Genomic DNA, 21,018 nt, shown 5'->3' with positions numbered 1-21,018 from the left:
AAAATCTTTCTGGTTGCAGTTTAGAACAAGGACATCAACTGAGGCCAGACAAGGAGGTGACAACACATAAACCTTACACATAAACCACCCCGAGAGGCCACTACTGCTTAGAGACCTAGGCAGAGTAAAACCACACTGTGTTTTGGAACAAGCTACTTAAGGAGAGATCTGAACAAGTGCAGTTCCAATCCCTCCAGCTAATGCTCTGTGTAAACTGCCAACAAACTCACTTCTTGCCTCGGGTCCTCTGCAAATCTCTGAATCACATATTTCAGCTCCCTGAAAAAAATAAGAATGAGAAGGACAAGAATAAGCAGTTGCTGGTTGCAGTATTTACACAAGTATCACATTTCTCTTGAACAACACCTAAAATTATATATATTAATGCAATTTAGAGAGAAACAAGTTGAACTCCTTCCACAGAAAGGAAACATGATGCCTAAAAGTTATTACCAAGGACAGTGTCTGTTCACAATAGCCTAGAAAATGTTTCTGATATGTGCATTGACAAACTCCTTTGTAAATTCTATCAGCACCCAGTGGCTTTAGTCCTTGGGCTCCTGCTAGCACAATAAATTACAAAGAGAACTTTTTATTGCTAACAGAACATGCCTACAGCCCTTCACAGATAAAAGCCATTACAGACACAATACTGAATAATGCATCACTGCTATTATTGACTAATACAAGAATTTATTCAATAAAACAAAGGAGCCCCAGAAACTTACTTTGTGAATTTCTCATGTGCGAGAGCCCTGAAATGGAAAACAGAAGAGTATGAGCATCTGAGAGAAAGGAGAAGGGGGGTAAAAAAAGAGCCCAAAAAACCCAAACAAGCACTTTTCAGTTCTTTCCAGATAATAAAAGGACTTGCTAAGCAACTGCAGCAAATAAGACAAAAAAAAAAGTTTCAAAACATCAGATAAAGCCTCTTTCATTAACCTAGAGGGGGAAATTACTTGGAACAAAACTTGTAGTTTTTCTTGAGTCTGTCTTAGACAAGGCTCTGAGTAATATCAGTGGGAGCTTTGGGTCAGAAGAAAGTAAAAGACTTACAGTACCATTATATAATTACAGGGTTTTGCCTCTGTCCAACAGCCAGGTGTATTCCTTAATTGCAAGGCAATTAGGCTATGGTCACAGCTAATTAGCATCATACATCAGTAAAGCAATTAATGGCCATTTTGTGAAGTGCCTTGGATCATGGTATGGTTTACAGGTCCCCCAAGACTCAGGTTAGACTTAGGTAATGATGTCTCTGTTACCCATCTCCAAGCTCTCACTGTAGCCCAGGTAACCTGGCATGGAGGATTAGACCTCTGTGATTCAAGACATCAGGTCATCAGGGGATGTAATAAGCCAGCAAATTGTACAATTACAGGTTGTAATTTTTGTCCATGGAGGTCTGCACTTTTTATAAACACCACTGCTCATTAACAGGTTACCAGGGGAGCTGGGCTGATCCATAGGGCAGCTCCTTCATTGAATGCAAAATCCAAATGACAGGAGTCTGTGACGCCAGCGAAGCTTCCTCCCCCACTGAATCTCTCACTCTGCTCTCCTCCTCACCAGCTTTCCTCCCTTCCTGTCTGCCTGGCTCTAGTTAACCAGATTTCTGTTCAGGATCATCTGAGAGAAATGGGGAAGGAAGCTGAACGTGGGGAGGTCTTCACATCCCTCAGCATCAGCCAAAATCAGCTTCAGTTTCTAAATCAATGCTAGAGGCACAAAGCTCCTGCTGCCACCCCTTTTCACTTGACGTATATTTCACCATAAAAAAGCAGTAACAAGAACAAGGCAGTAAATACTAAAGCAGTGCCAACTCACTCCTTGGGAAATGGGATAGGCTGAAGCAAGCTGGCCAGGGCTGGTCTCCAGTCATCATAGTCTGACCTGCAAAATGAACATTTTGTTAATGTTAACGTCACCAGGTTTTAAGTATGGTTTGCCAACAGCTAGTTCAAGGAGTTAAAAGCTTTTTACTGTGGGCACCAACAACCTTTCTGGTTTACTGAAGCACTCTCAAAATCTACAGTGACATTTCCCTTTCCATTTCCAGCACATTCTCCATTGAAGCACAATAAATCTGGTATTTACAGTGACCTCCAGAGAGGCCTTCTTTATGTCAACTTAAAGACATTTGCTGTTTATGAAACCTGTTGACATTTAATCACTAAGTAATACTTTCATCTAAGTTGGTAGAGCAATTACCAGGCCACTGCTATTTAAAGCTCTCCTCTACATTTAACTGGAAATTTTCTTTGCTATAAGACATAAGCCCAAGAAAGCCCCAAATCCATTTCTGACACAAAGCCCAGACCCTGGCTCCCAGTGCCATGGGTAACAATGAGTACACACAGAAGTGAATCTCACAAGGGCTGAAACACCTGGGGATATCTGTAGAAACAACCTAGAAGAGCCTGCCACCTCCTCTTAGTGCTGCTACCTTTTGGATTTCAGTGTTAAAAACCAGAGTATTGGCTGCAACTTACTGGAAACTTGGCACAAAAGTGTGGTGTGTCTTTGGGAAGGAACAAGGTGTAATGTTCTCAAATGGACAGTATCTACTGATAGCATTACAGACAGACAACATATGCACAGGAACTGTTCCAAAAGAATGCAGTTTTGCAAAGGGAAACTTCTGGCCCAGAGAAATTGAAGATGGATGTATTTCCAAAAGTCTCATCCATCTTTTGAACCACAAAAACCAGAAATGTCCATAAATTAATACCACACATGATGCTGGACAATCCACAAAGATGTGTTCACAAAAAAAAGAAAATTTAAATGCACGAGCAGGGTACTCTTAAGAAGCAACATGCAGAGAAGCTTTACCTGAATGGAGAATAATGATGTAAAAACCAACCAGGGAAGCAGTTATCATTTGCTCAAGAGCAGTGTGAGTTCAGGTTACAAAAATGTGTGCTATGTCATGCAAGCAACCAACCCATGAGGACCACTGAAAGAGGTTTAGTGCATTAAAAGCCAGAAGAGCACATGTGAAGTTACAGTAATCCAAAAAAGAAACCTCGTGCCCATGTCAGTTGTGCTGGAAGCCACTGAACCTAATTTTCTCCTACATGAAAAATTCTGTTCTCAGGTCTAAAGTAGGGCCAGCTCTGAGACAAGGGGTGTCTCACAAACCTGAAGTGAGTGTGAGTCAGTGGCAGCAAGAGCCCTTTGTGACCCCTATTCATCAGGTTCTTTCCAGAGACAAAAAGTCCCTCACCTGCTTAGCCACTGAACAAATAAGGAAGATGATCAACTCTGTTTAATGTCTCAGAACAACAGCAAGACACGAAGCAGAACTTCATTACAGGGGTTGTTTTTCCATTTAGTCAGTGTAAAGTGAATATCATGACACACCTGAGGATGGGGCTTGTCACATAAACTGAAATAATGCAAGGAAACCTCTGACACAGCATCTCCAGGATGAGCTTTCTGGGTTCTTTCAACAAAGCTTTGATTAATTAAAGCCATCTATGAGATTATTCTTTGTTTCTGACCCACAGACACATTGAATGGGTTGGTGACACAGAATTCTGGCCTGTGTTCAGGTTCAGCTCAAAGTCTCTTGTTAAAACACCAGGTCTCAGTAGGAGACAGCTGATGTCACCTTTCTATAGCTGCAGCCCTGAGAAGTGCCACAGGTCTCACCATGTTTGTCAGGTGTGAGAACGCAGTTCAGACATTTTGTGTTATTTAAATATGCACACCCTTTAGAAACTCCTAGCTGATTTTATTCTAAAAACAACACATTTTTATTGGTAGATACAAACAGTGCTAAAAGTAGATTTTTTTTTTTGAGCAAGGGAGACTCAGAAGTCAAAAAGCTGAGTTAGAAAATCCAGAGGTGTTAAAGGTGCTTCACATCACATGAGATACAGCACCTACAAATCTTTTCTAACAGAAAGTTAACAGCTGAGAGCCACTCTGAGGCTTAGCTCCTGTGACATCTCAGGCTAAGTGTTACACCACTGAAGCTGCTTCTTGAGCAATCCGGAGAGCTGTGATTACTAATAATATGAACAAATCAATTTTTCATGGCTGAGCTTCAAAGGAGTAAGAGTAAGAAAAAAATTGTTTTGGAATGAAACTGCAGACAGAATGGGACAGTGTCACTGGCTTTTCTCAAAGCTGGGGAGCAGGGCAGGTCTGTGACAGGGCAGAGAAAAGAAATCAGTCTGCTTCCCCAGGAGGAGGAGGAAGAAAGAAAGGAAGGAAGGAAATAATCTCCTATTGAAATATATAAAATTTGGTCGCATGAGTGGGACCTGAACATAAAATCTGCACAGCCTGTAATCCCTTCAATGTGAGCTAGGAAACATGAAACAAACACAGCACAAGAATAAAACTAAACTACTTATTAAAAGCCTACAGTGTTTCTCCTCCTCCCACCTATTCCCTTTTCAAAAACATTTTCCTTCTGTCTGTGCTCATCTCATCTGCACTCTTCTTTCATTTCAGACAGTTGCTTTTTCTTTTTTTTTCCTTTTTCTTTTTTTTCAATCCATTCAAAGCTCTAACACAAGACAAGTGTTTGAAGCAGGGAAAGAAAGGGAGATGGATTAGTTCTGGCTGCAGTGAACAACCACTGCAACGAGCCAGACAAAGAGGCTGGGCCAGGAGAAGGAGGGAGATCCTGGGACAGCCTGGGACAAACTCCCTACCCAGCTCTTCCAAGGCTGCTGGGCTCAACACTCATCACACAGCTCAATTCCCAGGACTGGCCTGATAAAAGGGGGAGAATGGCTCCCTGGCTGTGATTTTTGCAGGATTTGCAGTTCTAGGTGAGCAGCCAGGCTGCAGCCCAACCTGGGGGCGCCCAGGTGACAGAGCAGAGCCATCACCTGCCACTGCACACAGCCTCCCTCACCCTGACCCTGTCCCAGGGCACTGCCCAGGGCACAGAACAACCACATTAATGAAATAATCCCCCACTGCAGTGACTTTGCCTCTGGGCCATCATCGCTCCTGGCCTGCCAACATAATACATTTTCCTTCCCCGGGATCACCTTTCACCAAAATGAAAACCTGCCCGCGCGTCATGTGCGGCACAAACAATCCAAAACACACGAGCAGCCCGGGGCAACCTCGATAAACATGACACAGGATAATCCACTTGGGATATTCAGAGCATGCCACTGACCTATTGGGGAATGCAGAGCAGCCAGGGGAAGCTCCAGTGGGTGCTCGTGTTTGGAAAGCTGTGGCTCTCATCTCTGAGACACTGCAAGCCACAAGTCCTTGGGGTTTGGGGGTAGTGAGGTGACAAGAGCAACTACTTGGAAGCAGCTTGTTCTCCAGACTGAGCAGATTGACAAGGTGACCTCTGTTTATCAGATAATATGACCATACCCCAGACATGATCCCTTCTTCCCCTGATTTTAGGTTCAATTCCCTGAATTGCATGACATCAAGTTTAGCTCAGGGTGTCAGGACAGGCTGAGAAAAAGCCTCATCACACCCCTTGTCAATACAAGGCACAAACCTGCTATCTGCAAAAGAGGTGCCTTTTCATGCTCAGCCTTCTTATGAGATGGGCTTGCTTGGCTTTTTCTAAAGAAGAAAATTCAGCACCATTGAAAGACCCTAGAAAGGTTCTGCCCTGACTGCTAAGAACAGAAATGGGCTGCACTGCTCACAGTTGGCACGGAAGCACCAGGAAACAGCAACACAAGGTTGCCCAAAACAGGTTGTGACACTGGCCCCAGAGAGGGGTACAAGTGTCTGGACATCTGGACGGACCCTTGCCACTGGAGGCAGCCATGGAAACAAAAAATAACACAGACAAAGGGTAACAGTTTATGATACAACACCAACAGAGCCTCCCCAAGAGGGGTCTGTTCCCACAACCAATTGACCTAGATTTCACTGCAGACAGTTTAAATGTGTCCCATCCCCTGGAACCAGTGGGATCCTCCAGGTGAAAGAAAACTTTGAAGTTCTCCAGCCCAAGGAGAGGACACACAGCCCCTTCTACTGCAACTTTGTTTAACCATGGTTGTCCAAGCACAAGACTGGCTGTACAAGACATTCCCAAATGCATGAAAACATTAACATGCAAATAGGAGCTGGGCAATGCTGAGCCATTCTCAAAGCCTCTAATTTAATATGATGAACAGATAATTTTCAGTTAATTTAGTGCATTTTCTACACACCAGTTCAAGACTTGTAGCACTCAGGAGGCACCGTCTGGTGTCAGTAACACTATCAGAGTCCAGAAGGAGTTACAGAATATTGACACAGAAGTTTGATCCACTTTTGAGTGCAGGACCAAAACACTATGTTACCCTAGAGACTGTGTCTCCTTTAAAATCTGCCCAGACTTTGGGTCATCTGCCAGCATCTTCAAAATCACGATTTTCTATTTTCCTTTAGTACGCAAGAGTTGTGTTTTGTTACTCAACTACATCAGAAAAAAGGTCAAAGATGTTCTAGGTGCTGTAAGAGCCCCACAGACAAACTTTCTAAACTGCCCTTTTAGCTTTCTGTGCAAAAAGTGAAGCATTACAGTGATTGTTAAATCACATCTTCATCAATATTAGAAGTGAGGGCTTCCCCCAAAAAGCAAGCACTGTGTAAGAGTCAAGTGAACAATCAAATGTCCTCTGTTGAAGCTACTGTTGAGAATTCTTATTTGCTAGACTTCCAATAATTAAAATTTGCTTAAATAAATTACTCCCTGCTGCCCTAAGTTAATTATGTAAAAAAGATATCATTGCTGGTGACTCTCCTGTTTTGATGATGATACTGAGTCAGACACCTAAAAGAACAATCAAACTCAATGCTAAGCAACTTATTTATGTTTGGCTTACCATTGTTACTAATAAGAACATTATTTTACTGAAAGCCCGCTGAGAGCTCAGCTCCTGGATAGCAGTTGTTTTATAATTAATGTTTTCTTCCTACTGGCATGTTCTTCAACTCTCTTTCTTCATATTCTCAGATTTTCAAAGTACAGTAATAGTATTTCATGCAACAGAAACCCTTTGTTCAGGAACAGTCAGAGCATGAAAGTAATCAGCATCACAACAGCATTATCTTCTATTTTGGGTAATAACTACAAGTCCTTTTAAAATGCTTTTCCATCACTGGTTTCAGCATTTAAAAAAAACAATATTGAAAATCTTTACCTGTATTTTACAAATAAGGAAAATGAGGCACCTAAAAGTGACTTATCTGAGACCTCGCAGTGAGCCAGTGGCAGAACGAGGAGCAAGCAGATTCTGGATTACTGCTTCCAGGCACCCAAAAAATCAGGGGATGAACAGGAATGGAAGGGAACTCCAATGAGGGGAGCTGCAGCCAGAGCTCTGCCTTAGGAGCTGCCCTGTATTCCCACAGGCTGTGATTTCCCAAGCAGGGTGTGGGCTCTGGCAGGGCACTCCGAGGAGAGCTGCACCAGTTTTGTGTTTTCACTGGTCCCTCACTGTGCACATCCTCTGGAATTCTCACCTTTCAGATCCCTGCTGTACAAGCAGAAAAAGGGCCCAAAGCTGCCCCACACCTACAACACCTCTAACAGTAACACATTCCCATTTTCACTGCTGCTGTTGAACAACTTGATTTTTAAAAAGACAGGAAATGCACCCCAAAAATAGATTATTTTAAGATACAGAATGAAATTAATTCTTTGAATAGCAAATTCAATGGGAATTGGGAGCTGGCACATCAAATGTTTAAAAGTGGAGAGACTGTGAGGAAGAACATGCCCATTTGTGAATTTGTTTATAAGTCTGTGTCAGCTGCATGATGAAACCAAAACCGTCAATGCTTAGTGAGTCAGCATCCAAACCAGCATCAGGACTGGGAGAGTGCTCAGTGTTTATGGAAAACAGGGAGAGTCAAGGGGACAGGAATAAATACACGACGTGTTTGATGGAGCACCTGGGTGAGTGCATACTCAAAAGCCCCCAGATGAAGCAAACCCAGATGCTGTGCTTTTTTTAATGCAATCATTTTTAAAGGCAGAAGAACCTAGGCCACGGGGGAAAAAAAATATACAAAATTAGCCTTCACAGCAACTTCCTGCTCAAGAATCTAATGGGAACAGTATCTGGTATTCACCTGTCCTGTCCTCAGTTTTGAATGAGTGCTTAAGCAATTGCAAGTCAGCTGTGTAGTGAGTGGAAGAGTGATGCTGCAAATTTGTACCGTGTATTTTGAAAAATAATGAAAATGTGGGACAAAAACCTTCACAAAATCATCCACCACAGCAGTTTGACTTCATTTTATTCCTTGGGAATGTACCAAACAAATGTACATCCCTAGATGTGCATTTGTGCGCAGTGTAGGCATATGCTAATGGCTTACAGCAGAGTCCAGATTTCACCCATGTCTTGGATTCTAGAAAGTTCAACTATGACTTCATTAGGCCTTACACTGTTTAAAAATAATTAATGTAGAAGTTTAACAGTTTGCCACAAAACATACTGCAACTCAGTATCAGAGCTAATTGTCAAAGTCCACAAAGTTGTTTTACTGCACTTCTACTACAAGCTCCTATTCTGCAGCCCACTATTTCTGTTATTCCTTTTCATTCATTCATCCAGAGAAAACCAAGCTTTTCCTGAAGAACATTTTCCTTTGTATTCCTGTTTAAGATATTCAGGAGATCTGCCTGCCAGGAACCACCTTGCCACCATTTTGTGGTGGAAAGACTATTTGAACACCTGGGGCCTAATACAGGTCCACTGTACCAAAGCAACAGGACAGAGACTCCACTCTAATACAAGCAAATCTGAGTAAGTCATAAAACTTCTACAAGCACAAGAAGGGAGAATATCTAAGTGAAAAACAATGACAATATCCAACTCCTGCTAACATCAGGGCAGTGGTGCTGCCTATCACTGCACAAGCACTGAACCTACCACAGACCTGCCTTTTCTAGTTCTGTCTCAGGCAATCCCAAGAGCCCTGGAGGAGACAAATGGGTTTTCTTTATTTATTTTTGGTGGGCAAGAACAAAAACAGAAACCACTGGCACCAACATCCCGTCTTCTGTAAAATGCCTGAGGCTCAATGTACAAATAAGCTTTCCATTTTCATCTTCCTACTGCTATTTTTAGAACATCTTGGCAGTGCCAGATGCCTCTTTCAAAGGCTGGACTCTCCAGAGCTGGAGTTAAGATTTACAACCACGTGCTGGCTCACCACAGATGTTGAAGACAACAGGCCTGTGGGAAAAGCCCCCCCCTCAGCACTGTTAGGATGACACTGATGTAAAAGCTGCTCAGAACGGTCACTCACAGCATCTTGAGGATCTCCACGTAGCAGCCCAGGATCCTGTCAGCCTGGGGGCTCAGCTCGATGCTGATGGTGCTGCAGGTGGGGCTGACCATCAGGCAGTCGATGAGGTTGGGCTCGCTGTCGTTGCCAACGCCGGCCGTCATCTTCTGGTTGGCCGTGTTGTTGCGCTCCACCTCCACATGGATCTCGTTGGAGGTGACAATGACTGGTTTGAGGCGGGATTCAGTCAGGGTGGCCTCCTGAGAGACCAGGTCAGGGCTCGTGTGGAGAAGGCGGAGGGGGAGGTTGGGCTTTCGGTCGCACTGCTGCTGGCAGCCGTTCCGAATTTCCTTCAGGCTTGGCGAGTTGTCCCGACTGGATTTCAGAAAGAAACAAATCATTTCAGTAGGCAGACATACCAGCAGGGAGCAGGAGAGAGAGTGCAACACTGAGAAGCCACAATTTTTTGCAATTTCCCACTACATTTCACCCCAGCCCAGCGGATGGCTTTCCTCTGTGCAATCGGATTACTGAAATCAATTAAAAACATTAAAAGGCTCCAATAAGACTGTTCTGCAGCCCCTGTTTGACAAAGACTTGAGCTTTTCATTACTCCAATTGACAGACCAGTTTAGTCTAAAGGTGAACTTTCCTGTCCAAGTTGTGCAAAGCTGTAACAGAATCCATGCCCAAGTATGTATCTGGCTACAGTACATGCCCAGACATTTGTCTGCAGCCCTCGTGTCTGGAATTTGTGTTGGACACTGAGCAGCCTCTGTCCGTGCTCTACCATGAGGAAAGTCAGATAGGCATAAACAAACAGGAAACCTAGCAGAGGGGAACCCTCACTGTCTACTGGAAACCGGCTCGTGTGTCAAGAACTTCGGCGTGTGAGGAATCAGATTTTCCACAATAACCGAGACAGAGTTGTGAAACCAGCTCGAGTTCAAAGCTGCAGATACACAGGGATTTACACACAACCCCTTCTTCAAGGTCTCACCCCTGCCCTTCCTCACTCCCTACCAGGGAATGAAGGTTCAGCTTCTCTCAGGTTTTCCAGCACACCCATCTCACACTGATCCTGTTTGTGAAGAACACGTGGCCAGCTGGGGATTCACACTGACCTGTTGATGAATTCCTCGTAACAGGAATAAATGGCAGCTAAGCAGACAGCTACAAGATTTGGCAGGACCCTGGGATGTGGGCATTGTCCTGTTGGACCATGCATGCTGGAAAACAAAAAACAAGTTGATCTCATTGCGAAGAAGGTTTCTGTGGGCAAAACCAGTCAGGCAGAATGAGGTGACAGACCCGAAAAGGCATCCTTGGGGGATCTTCAGAAGGGCCATAACAGAGAGATACTTTAACCCTCTACATCCAATGGCCCTACTTATGAACAAGGGTAAGCTGAATCATCAATTTAATTGATGTGGTATCCCTAAAGTCCTCCCAAAATCTCACACTTGAGTGAGCGTAAGCTTGAAAGTTAATTTGAATTATTCTGCAGAGGCTTTGAGTCTAAATGTATATGAAAAATACATGCAGTGTGGAAGTAGGCAGAAAATCCCAGACCTATCTGAGAACTAGCATTTTGAAAAAGCGACTTCAGCAACACTGCTGGATGGACCTGATTAATTTGCTTTGATTTGCTGTTCGCCAGTACCAAAGAGCACCAGCTACTGTTGACAGCGAGGGTTGGGAGAAGTAACACACCAAAGCATGGACACAGGATTGGAAATATACCATAAATGAAATGTAACTAACCTGTGAATGAACTTCTTCACCACCTCCATTCCAGCATTCAGCTCATTCAAAGACAGAATGTACTCCTGAGTAAAGAGCCGCAACCGAGGGCACTTCCCAAAATCCTGCCCAAGAAGGAGAGACTCAGTGAAGATGTACATCAAAACTGTGGGTTTTCAAAAGAAACCAGCTCAAACAACTGAATTCACACTGCTATTATGCTGACAAGCTTCAGGAGAGGAGCATCTCTGCACACTGAAGTAATGTTCTTCCCACTAATAATGACAGCGTTTCCAATCTTTTCTTTGTACCCACTTTAAAAACAAAGTTCTGTATAATGAAACAAACAACTAAAAACTCAAAAAACCTCACCTATACTTACATTTGTTTTGCACTTTTCACTTAGTATTTTGATTTTTTGAAATACATTTTTTGTTTGGTGCTTTGCTTCCACTCCTAACTGCAGATTTTTAGAAATAAAACTCGAAAAATATTGTATTTCCATGTCTGGCATGAATATCTATTCTGGTTTTAGAGAAAATAATTTTGACACGCTATCAATAAGCGATCAAGTACAAAACCAGAGATCAGTTTTTCCTCCACGGATTTTACTCCAGCTATGCTGTGAATTTGACAGGTGAACTCAAGAGTCACTTTCTTTAAATCCTGCAGTCAGAGAGGCACCTGCTAACTGAAATCCTGCATCTCCTCACATCACCTGCTATTTTTAGATGTGAAAGGAGTAAATTCTGCTGTCTGGAGAGTGTTATTCCACAGCACATTTCCTCACATTTACACAGGTGTAACCTTATTACACAGGTGTTGCAGAACTACAGAGCTGAATTTCCAAGGGGGGAACAAGGTCCACTGAGGACAAACAAGCACTCCCAGCTATTCCTCCACCAGCTGCCTGTGGATGCTATCCTGGAAAAAATACATGGCAGCTGAAATGTTGAAGAAATGCCACAAATGGTAATGAACTAGTGGTGGTCTGTAAAAGGGATGATAAACCCCCAGAGCACTGAAACCTTCTGTTAGCTCATTTTGGTTTCAGGCACTTCTGTAGCACAACCTGTATTAATACCTGGTAAGTTTTTGACCAAAAACTTGAAAACAAGCTCAGACTGAACAATGTCTCCTTCAAGCCCTAAATGTCACTGCTGGTACTGAATGGCTGCCTGGTAACCTCACCCAGCAAAGGGACTGTGGGCAATTCCACATCATTACAATTAGCATCATTAAACTTTTAACAGCTCCTTCTGGCAACCTGATCCAAGAGCAGGAGACCATGTGTGCTTCACAGAACATTTGATTAATTTCATGAACATGCCGTGCAAGATAACTTTTGCAATTGCAATTTGCTTATGAAAGTTTTCAGCCTGTCCAGGTGTCCTAACTGAAGTTGGAATCAAAGTCCAAGAGATCATAAAGAAGATGTCATCACTGACCTCTGTAAAATAAAATTTAATATAATGCCCTATCACATACCAAGCACAGAACAATACACATCACCAATACTGTTTGCTCAAAAAATAAAAATAAAAAAAAAGAGAAGGGTTTATATTCATATAAACATTTTGGCTCAGCCTACAAACAGCTAAAACCCCAAGGTTTGGGAAGCTGCTGAGCACTCCTCAAATAACTCAGCACACAACTGTCTCCACTCCTCCAGTATTATCACCAAAACAAAAACCTATCCTGGTTCTTTTGACATGTTTAAATCAGAGATAAATGAGACACTCTTTCCCCATTCTATAGGTAGAAAACTGTGGAGCAAAACTTGTTGGGAATTTTCAAAGGCCACAGAACAAACTGGAGGCAAAGGTGGGAAGAGCCAGCTCAGTCTCTGCCCCAGGGACTGCACAGGGCCTCCTCAGGGGATGGAGTTTAGTGTCCCCCTGAAGAGTAACTTTATTTATGTGCACACACACACATATTCTCTAAAGCACTATTCAGTACAGAAGTCCCCAGAGAGTGGTAAAGTGCCCAAATCCACTCCAATTAATACCTGACACCATAAATTCTCCAACTACACGCTGCGGTGCAGACATGTTGATTTTCAATCTGCAAATGTTAAGTATGGTAAATATACCCAATTCTCTGAAGCTAACCAAATACAAGCATTACACTATGCATTTAGATTTTATTTGAGACCTGTCAAGAGCTCTGGATGCTTTAAAAAAATCAGTCTAGTTTCCAAGAATAACATTTACAGAATATTTCACTGAACACTACAGAATATTCAAAAATGTTTACATGTCTGCATAGTGCTGGCACAGAGCCAGGAATATGACCTTTTTGCCATCTTGGGCTCTCTACCTAGTTCTGTAAACTCAGGGAGTTAAATAATATGATTGGAAAAATAAGAAATATGAACTGTTTTCTACTGGTTCATGCTAATCACAGCATGATAACAGATGGTCTCTAAAATTATATGTTAGTGAAAAGAAGTTGATTATGAAGTTACAGAGGTTCATCCTTGAGATCACAGCCAAACCAACTGCCTTAAATATTTTATTTTACTTATTTGTTATTCTTTGCCACTGCATTGTGAAGTAAGATTTCTTCATATAACTTAAAAATATTGGCAGGAAACTTAATATGCCACAAAAGCTGGAGAGCTGGTAAATACCCCAGATACTAATACCTCTATTAGGAAAGGAATATGGATCATGTAAGAACATTTTCAGAGTTTGGGGGAGGGGAATCTGGTCTACAGGGTGGAAAGCAAAGCAGAGCATTTATTTCAAATACTGACAAGGAATTGATCAGCAATGAGAAGAGAGAAAGTCTGGGTAAGAACAGCCATAAAAGGACAGAGTACCTAAATCCTGTAATGAGAAGGAAGAATAGCAGTAGAAAAGGAGTAGAAAAGTATAAGGATATTCAAGAAACCAAAGTAAGAACTTGCTGGACACGGCCTAAACAAAAATGGAAACCAAGAGGGCTGGTGGTGTCTTACAGAAAAAGTGTTGAGGGCTCAGCTCAAAATGAACAAAGTCCTCATTCTGTTTTTGTTATTTATTTGATTTTAAACTGTTTTAACTGCAAGGATGGCATGCAGGGAATAAGTAAGGAGCCAAGGGCCAGGTGGGAAAGAGCTGGAGCTGCATATGCTGCCAAAAGAAACATCCTTCAAAGCATGGCTTTGCTCAAATGCTTTTGAGGATCCCACAGAAAGCTTGTTAGCTCTGCACTGATGAAGTGACACACAATTACACACAGCACTCACACTTGGGGGGGCAGATTTAGATACAACAGGCACGACAGGCAGAGGATCAGAGAAGGTGTGGCAGTCAAACCTCCCCAGCCTGCTGGAGCCCCCCTGAGCACTCACCATGTTGTGTTTGAGGATCCTCTGCACCACCGGGGTGAACACCTCGATCACCACCATGGACCGCGGGCGCTCTCGGCAGTGCTGCAGGGAGCAACAGGACATGCTGTGAGCTGCAGGAGCCCCGGAGATGGGCACCCCCTGGCTCCACACCCCAGGCATGGATTACCCCAAGATTAGCAAGATTCAGGGGCTAAATTAATCTTTCCTGAGATTAAGGCACTCGTAACGCTGCTCGTTCCTGTGGATTTGCTGGCATCCAGTAGAAGATTCCCATGGGAGCTCACAAACTGCCAATTCCCTTCCTTTTCCCCCATTCTTCCCAAAAGTCACTGCAAAGTACCATTTTGGGGTCTTATTGCCAACAGTTTTAAAAGGAAAGAGGCTGGGGGTAGGAAGATATGACCACACAGGCACTGTGTAATGCCACAAACCTCCTTTCTTGGGGATCCAGCCTGAAAACCTGTGGTGGATCTTGGGAGGTACCCACAACCCACTCTCCCATCACAGGATGAAATATATAATCATAATAATATATCAGACAGAGTCATTTAGGTTGGGAAAGACTTCTGAAAGTCATCTGGTCCAACCTCCTGCTCAAGACAGGGCCGATTTTGAAGATAAATTCTCCTTCTCAGTACCCTGTCCACTTCTGCTCTGGGAAGTCCATAACCTGTTTCCCTTCCTTCAACTACACACATCCAAATTGCACACATTTACAGACAACTGGGTGCCCATCTCTGGGAAAGATCAAAAAATCCCAAATCAGGAATAAAAATGCATCAAGTCTGAGGCTACTGATGACCTAAGAGTGCTTATAAAAATGCAAGACTCAGTTTCTGTAGGAAGAAGCAGCTGATGAATAACTCTGGATGGGAATTACAAGCAGCATCCAGAATGTTTGACAAATCCATACCCAGTCATCAGCAAGCAAATTCAAGCAGACTCAAACCGAGACACAAACGGGCCTTGAGGAACAGCAGTATTTTTAAATCCACAAGGTCTGCAATCCAAAGTACCCTGAAGTTTATGGATAAAGGATACAAAACACAGCACAAGCACGGATTTACCAGAGAAGAGGATGGGTCCTTATGATCTTCCCACTGCCATTACCCACAAGGGCTGTGTTACACACACCTGAACACAGGGGCTGCAGTGATTTCTGCATTAGCTCAACACAGCATGCAGCAGGAGACACCTCTTGTACCCAGACTGAGGTGTGGGAGTCTCAAAATTTTAACTCTCACACAGTATCAGGACAAAACACTGATATACTAAGCATATGATGGTATTTATCATAATGGTGCTGTTCACCATTCCAGTATCATTGCTTGCTGACTAAAAACTCAACTCAATCTGGGCAGGAGGTAAGAAGTTACAGAAAAAAAAAAAAAAACCCCACTCAAAGAACAGCAGCCATATACAACTACGAGATTTCAGAAAGCAAAGCTGTTCTGATACCTTGCAGAAGAATTCACAGAGGTCAGGAGGAGGATGGTTGTTTTCCAGCAAAGGTGCAATTGCCTTTAAAAAGAAAGGGAGAAAAAGGAGAAAAATTAAATTTCAAGGCAGCAAGTGAAGAAAGCATATTGCAGGGAAGTATTTTTCTTGGGGGCATAAAATCTCACTTTTAGAAAAGGATAAAAGCATCAAAAGATAAATTAGAGGTGGGCCATGTGTTTATTTTATAAGTAAGCTCAAGCATACCTCTGCTATGAATCCTCGGGAAAACTCTGCTTTTAACTACATCAGTGTAAATATGTAAAACAGGCAATGGAGTGCACTATTTATAATGGTTTAAATGGAAACGGGAGCAGAACTTTTTGCTTTAGGATGTAATAAAGCAAGGATGAATCTGGCTCACTTTTTCAGCTAGAACATCTCCCTAAAAGAAAAAATTGAACGCCACCACACACACATATCCTTTGTGAATGAGTTCAAGCTCTTTTTTTGTGAGAAAGAGCTCACTAAAAGCAACCTAGTACTGCTCTTACCTGGGAAGAACCTATTTATCAAAATCAAGCATCTAACTTTGTAAAAGCTGAGATCAACCATTCCTCTGTTGCTGCACAAACCAATGTGCTTATGCTGGGTAAACACACTGGAGGTCATACCTGCCACTGAGGGGGTAATGAACTTATGCTGCTGTTGCTTCCTTTGTAAACTAAAAAATGGTACCAGAATAGCATATTCTACGTGGTGGTGCCTTCAGGCCTTTCCACTCTTCAGTTACAGGGATTCCCAGTACCCACTTCCATGTCAAACACTAAACACAGCAGCCAGGACATTCTGTATTAAGCAACTGAACACCAGATATTTTATCTGGATGGCACCTGGGATTTTACTAAGGCTTTGCTTTAGTTTTTGCTCTCCCTCTCATCTCCTTACTCAGCTCTGAGTCTGATTGCAGCCACTGTGTTTTCACAGAGGTCAAGATCGGTGTGAATTTTAACAACAAAACCCAAGCAAACTGCAAAGCTCTGTTTGGTTACATGTCAAAACTATGATACTCATTATCATGTGCAACTGGTCACTCCTCCTCCTCTGGTGGTGGCCCAGCCACAGGGGATTGAAAGAGAGCACAACCCCATCCAGCTGGGAGAGCTCAGAACATCCTTGCTCCCCATCCAACACCTGATCTCAAGATCTTTCCTGAACCCATCTTTGGGATTGTTTGCTTCAGGATAACAACAACAGAGACAGGCAGAGATCACGGTTCTGTGCCTCTGTGGTCAGTGTGGCAGACTGACAGGACCTTTCCAGGGTTTTCCTCATGAGTTACTGGCCAGAAGCAGCTGCCTTGTGCTGTGCCACCCTGTGGTGTGCCACCCTGTGGTGTGCCACCCTGTGCTGTGCCACGTTGGCCAGCCGTGGTGACATGTGTGTCCCATCCTGAGCAGGAGGGGATTGGCTGGGATATTGGGATATTGATCTGCCCCAGCACCATCCCAGCAAGGAAAGCTGGTCCCATCTGCATGGCCAAGCACTGTGTACTTTCCACATGCTGCATAAACACACACTATTAGCAATTCTTTCCAGGAATAGCCCAGGTTATCTGGGTAATGGCAGTGAGCTCTGAATGCCCAGGAACTGCCAGCTCCTTAATGGCTTGGAATCAAACCTACACGAGGGCAGGACCTGGGCCGGAGAAGCCATCACCCAGAACAGAGCAAGAACAGAGCTGAAAGGACCATTGGAGGCCACCAGGTTCACCTTCCCTGCTCACAGCAGGGCCACCTCTCATATTTTATTTAAAAATCATTCTTGTAGTTGTAACTTGGTGCCTGAACTACCCTTGGCACTGGAGCTAAATGAAAGTTATGGCAAAGAAAAGTAAATGCTACTTCAGAGATTTATGTCAGTGGTTGATTCCAGCTAGAAGGGCACCTTAAACAGCAGTTAAACACAATTAACACCTACTAGCAGCTACCTGCCACCTTGTCATTTTGCAGAAAGAGTCACGGAGATGTGATACAATCAGGTGGTGGGGAGGCTCTAGATTAGATTACTGTGAAAATATCCTGGAAATTGCCAGAAAATTAAATTAAATCACAGTGATGAGGAACCAAGTTCCACCTCTCTAATACTTTGTTTCACAAGCAACAGAGCTGCATTTGATTCACTTATTTCTATGGCTAAATAAATGTGACCTACAAAAAAGAAAAAAAGTTGAAGAGGATATTTTTGAAAATAAGTTAGCAGGGAGTTAAACTGGAATGACACAAGAGCAATCCCTTGCTCACATCCCCTCAGCAATGGAGACATTCTGTATATGGTAGCATTAGCCCCTCAGGAAACTACTCAGCCTAAGGGTTTTATAGGGCACATCTGGAAATGATGGGGTTGGACTATTTAAAGTACAGATGCAGATATGGGTATTGCTGTGTAGCCTCCTAAGGAGGCCATTTGGAGAGACTGTTAACACTCAGCCTGCTGTGCTCTCTCACACAGGCTGATGAGAAAGCTTTATTGTCATTCATCTATGAAACAAGAATAGAGAAATGACAAAGCCACACAAAAAATAGACAAATGGTTTTCATTCCTGCCTAAGCTCAGCAGCATTGGTGGAAAGGCTTTCACATTTGCCCTACTTCACTGGGGCAGAGACAGGCACTGAGAGAACTGTTATCAAACAATATAGATTTGTCCTCAGCTTTTGACAGAAAGGTACTCACCACAATAATGCTCTCATGGTCTTGAGTGGTTAAGTTGTTGTTCTGAAAGAGTTGAATAGAAGAAAGATGAGTGAGCCAAGAGCACCCTTGAGCTGGTACATCAGCACACACAGTCCTCAGCTACCACCAGACACAAGAAGAAAGGCTCAATTGCTTATTTCCTGAATAAAAGCCATGGCATTAAAATCATTCTCCTAAAGGAGGTGGTACAGTGCCTGCTGTGAGGACTGGAGCAAGCCCTCATTGCTCCTTCAGCTCAGCACAAACACCAGGATGCCAGAGGTCTCAATCAGCTGAGAAAGTAAAGCCAGCAATACATTTCTTTAAAATGTTTTCTTAGGACAAGCTCTATGTCTTTAGAAAAATTATTAAAAGGATTGTTGTGCTGGGATTTTTTTGTGGCCAGTTTTCCCAAAATTCTCTCTTTGAACACAGTACCAGGAAAAGCCAATGAATTGACTGGAAGTCACCTATGCTACCACCTATGCAGAACAGTCTGCTCTGTGCTTTTCCAGCAGCATGATCCATCCAGAGGTTACAATGGTGTGAGTTGCTAAGATTTTTGACTACTGCAAGAAACAAGAGTGGATTTTTTGTCCAATATCAAATCCTTCTGCTATCACATAGAATTAAGACAAGAAAAGCCTGCTTGGCATTACAATTCCTGTCCATGAAAAGTTAAATATTTGAAACAAATGTTATAGGAGAAAGATGAACAACTCTTTTCTTTATCAGAATTAATAAAAATAAAATAGCTACACAATTAATTTATTGGTGTGTGTATATATATTGATACAAAAATTAGTGGTCAGGGAAGCAAGGCCAATGGAATAGAAGTCAAAGGGAGCTTTACCACTGACTCAGGGCATGAGTTAAACCCATGTAAATTTACCGTAGATAATTAAAAAACCAAAGAAACAAAAAACCAACCAACCACAAAAACCAAACCAACAAACACAAGATAAATGGGGCTTGTTTTGTTTCCAGAAATCCACGTAAGATGGGTCAAATTTTCCCTCTCCCCAGCAAGTGCAAACTCCACTCAAGTGAGCAGAAGTCACGAGCAGACTCGCAGGCAGAATTTTGACAGCCCAAGTTAAAGTAAAACCCACCCCCAACCTTTTAACTGCTTGTCTGTCATGTGAGAGCAGCAGGAGCCCTGCTGAGGTACCTCTGAGAGCAGCTTGGAGACGATCTCCAGGGGTGCCTGGTGGATGGAGTCGTCCTGCAGCGGGGACGTCAGGGCCATGTCCACCAGCGTCCGGATCTCCTTCAGCACCACCTCCCAGCGGCTGGGGTTGCTCAGCACCTTCTTGTACTTGTAAATCTTCTTCTGCAAGACACGTCAGAGGCCACACTGACACCACCATAAACACCCTGAATGCAGCTGTGCTTCCCACTGCTCATGGAGCTGCTTTGTATGTTGAGTTTTGCCTTTTCTGGCAGCTGAAACACTCTACTTGAAATATTTAAATGAAAAATAAAACCTTTTATGTCTAAACCGGTTTCTTCTGTGGAAGCAATGAGAAACCATAATTCTTTTCATTTCAAAATGAGTTTTTTAACTCCAGAGCCTCTTTCTTTTCATCATCTCCTCTCACAAACACCTTCCTCAGGCTAACAACAGATACTTGCTATTGAATTGTTTCTAAAGCTTAAGTTCTTTTTGAGAGACTCATTAAGCAAGGGTAGAGAGAGGGAGACCATCAAAACATCACACTTCTAGATCCTTTATTCTGAATATGAATTCACATTCATTTCAATTTTACCAAACCAAAAATAAAAAAAAATCTCATAGACAGTCTTGAAGAAGCCTGAAAAGTCATGATGGCACCTTCCAGCTGTAAGAGAAGTCAACCTGTAAGTCTCCAAATATTCCACACAACAGCATTTCCACCCTCAAGAACAGCATGCCCGATTGTCTAATCCCATGTGCCCCAGTTCCCTGCATGTCCCTGACCATGTCCAAGCTATTTCATCAACTGCCCCATCCACAGACCAGCTGGACAAGCAGAGGACAACTCTTACTCCTCAGCAGCCACGTGATGACAAACCACTGCAACAGAGGCTACTTTATACTATGAAAAGCAATCTTTGGAGAAAGCCCACCCACCCAAATTCCCAGAGGTGGCTTGGTGGCACAAGTTCAAGGAAATGATGATGAGGGTTCAAACATCACATCTGAAAACAACATGAGGGGCACATGAGAGCCAGGAGGGGCTCCAAAGAGCGTGGAGGCAGTGCCAGAGGCAGGGAAGGAGCTCTGCACTGAGGGACAGCAACTGCCAGGACCCCAACTTGTGTTTAGTTCACATTCCCTTCCACTCCCTTCTCTGCAGGAGCCTGGGATGTGGAAAAGTCTGCACACACGCTCAGGTTTATTTAACAGCACTGGTTGGGCACTCATGTTTACATGAAAACATCAGAGTTTTGCACTAAAAACCGATCTTACATTCCTCATCAGCATTTCCATGAAAATCACATAAACTGGCCATTTTGTGCAGCTCTGCAGATTCCAGCTGCACGTTTTGGGCT

The 21,018-nt window shown here is 43.1% G+C and overlaps 1 protein-coding gene across 1 annotated transcript in view; it reads right to left on the bottom strand.

Annotated features, from left to right (window-relative positions):
• CMIP (c-Maf inducing protein) overlaps positions 1–21,018 on the bottom strand; it is a 130,688-nt gene that overhangs the window by 15,377 nt on the left and 94,293 nt on the right. The window contains exons 4-13 of the mRNA XM_063168079.1: positions 19,655–19,816; positions 18,484–18,525; positions 15,770–15,832; positions 14,312–14,392; positions 10,996–11,099; positions 10,356–10,460; positions 9,253–9,606; positions 1,828–1,893; positions 729–755; positions 231–279 (exon numbers count right to left, since the gene is read on the bottom strand). Coding sequence (XP_063024149.1) covers positions 231–279; positions 729–755; positions 1,828–1,893; positions 9,253–9,606; positions 10,356–10,460; positions 10,996–11,099; positions 14,312–14,392; positions 15,770–15,832; positions 18,484–18,525; positions 19,655–19,816 — 1,053 coding nt within the window. The remainder of the gene's footprint in view (positions 1–230; positions 280–728; positions 756–1,827; positions 1,894–9,252; positions 9,607–10,355; positions 10,461–10,995; positions 11,100–14,311; positions 14,393–15,769; positions 15,833–18,483; positions 18,526–19,654; positions 19,817–21,018) is intronic.

The sequence above is a fragment of the Melospiza melodia genome, chromosome 13 (assembly GCF_035770615.1).
Source record: "Melospiza melodia melodia isolate bMelMel2 chromosome 13, bMelMel2.pri, whole genome shotgun sequence".
In the NCBI taxonomy this organism is placed as follows: Eukaryota; Metazoa; Chordata; class Aves; order Passeriformes; family Passerellidae; genus Melospiza; species Melospiza melodia.
This window is presented reverse-complemented; position numbering and strand designations above follow the sequence as displayed.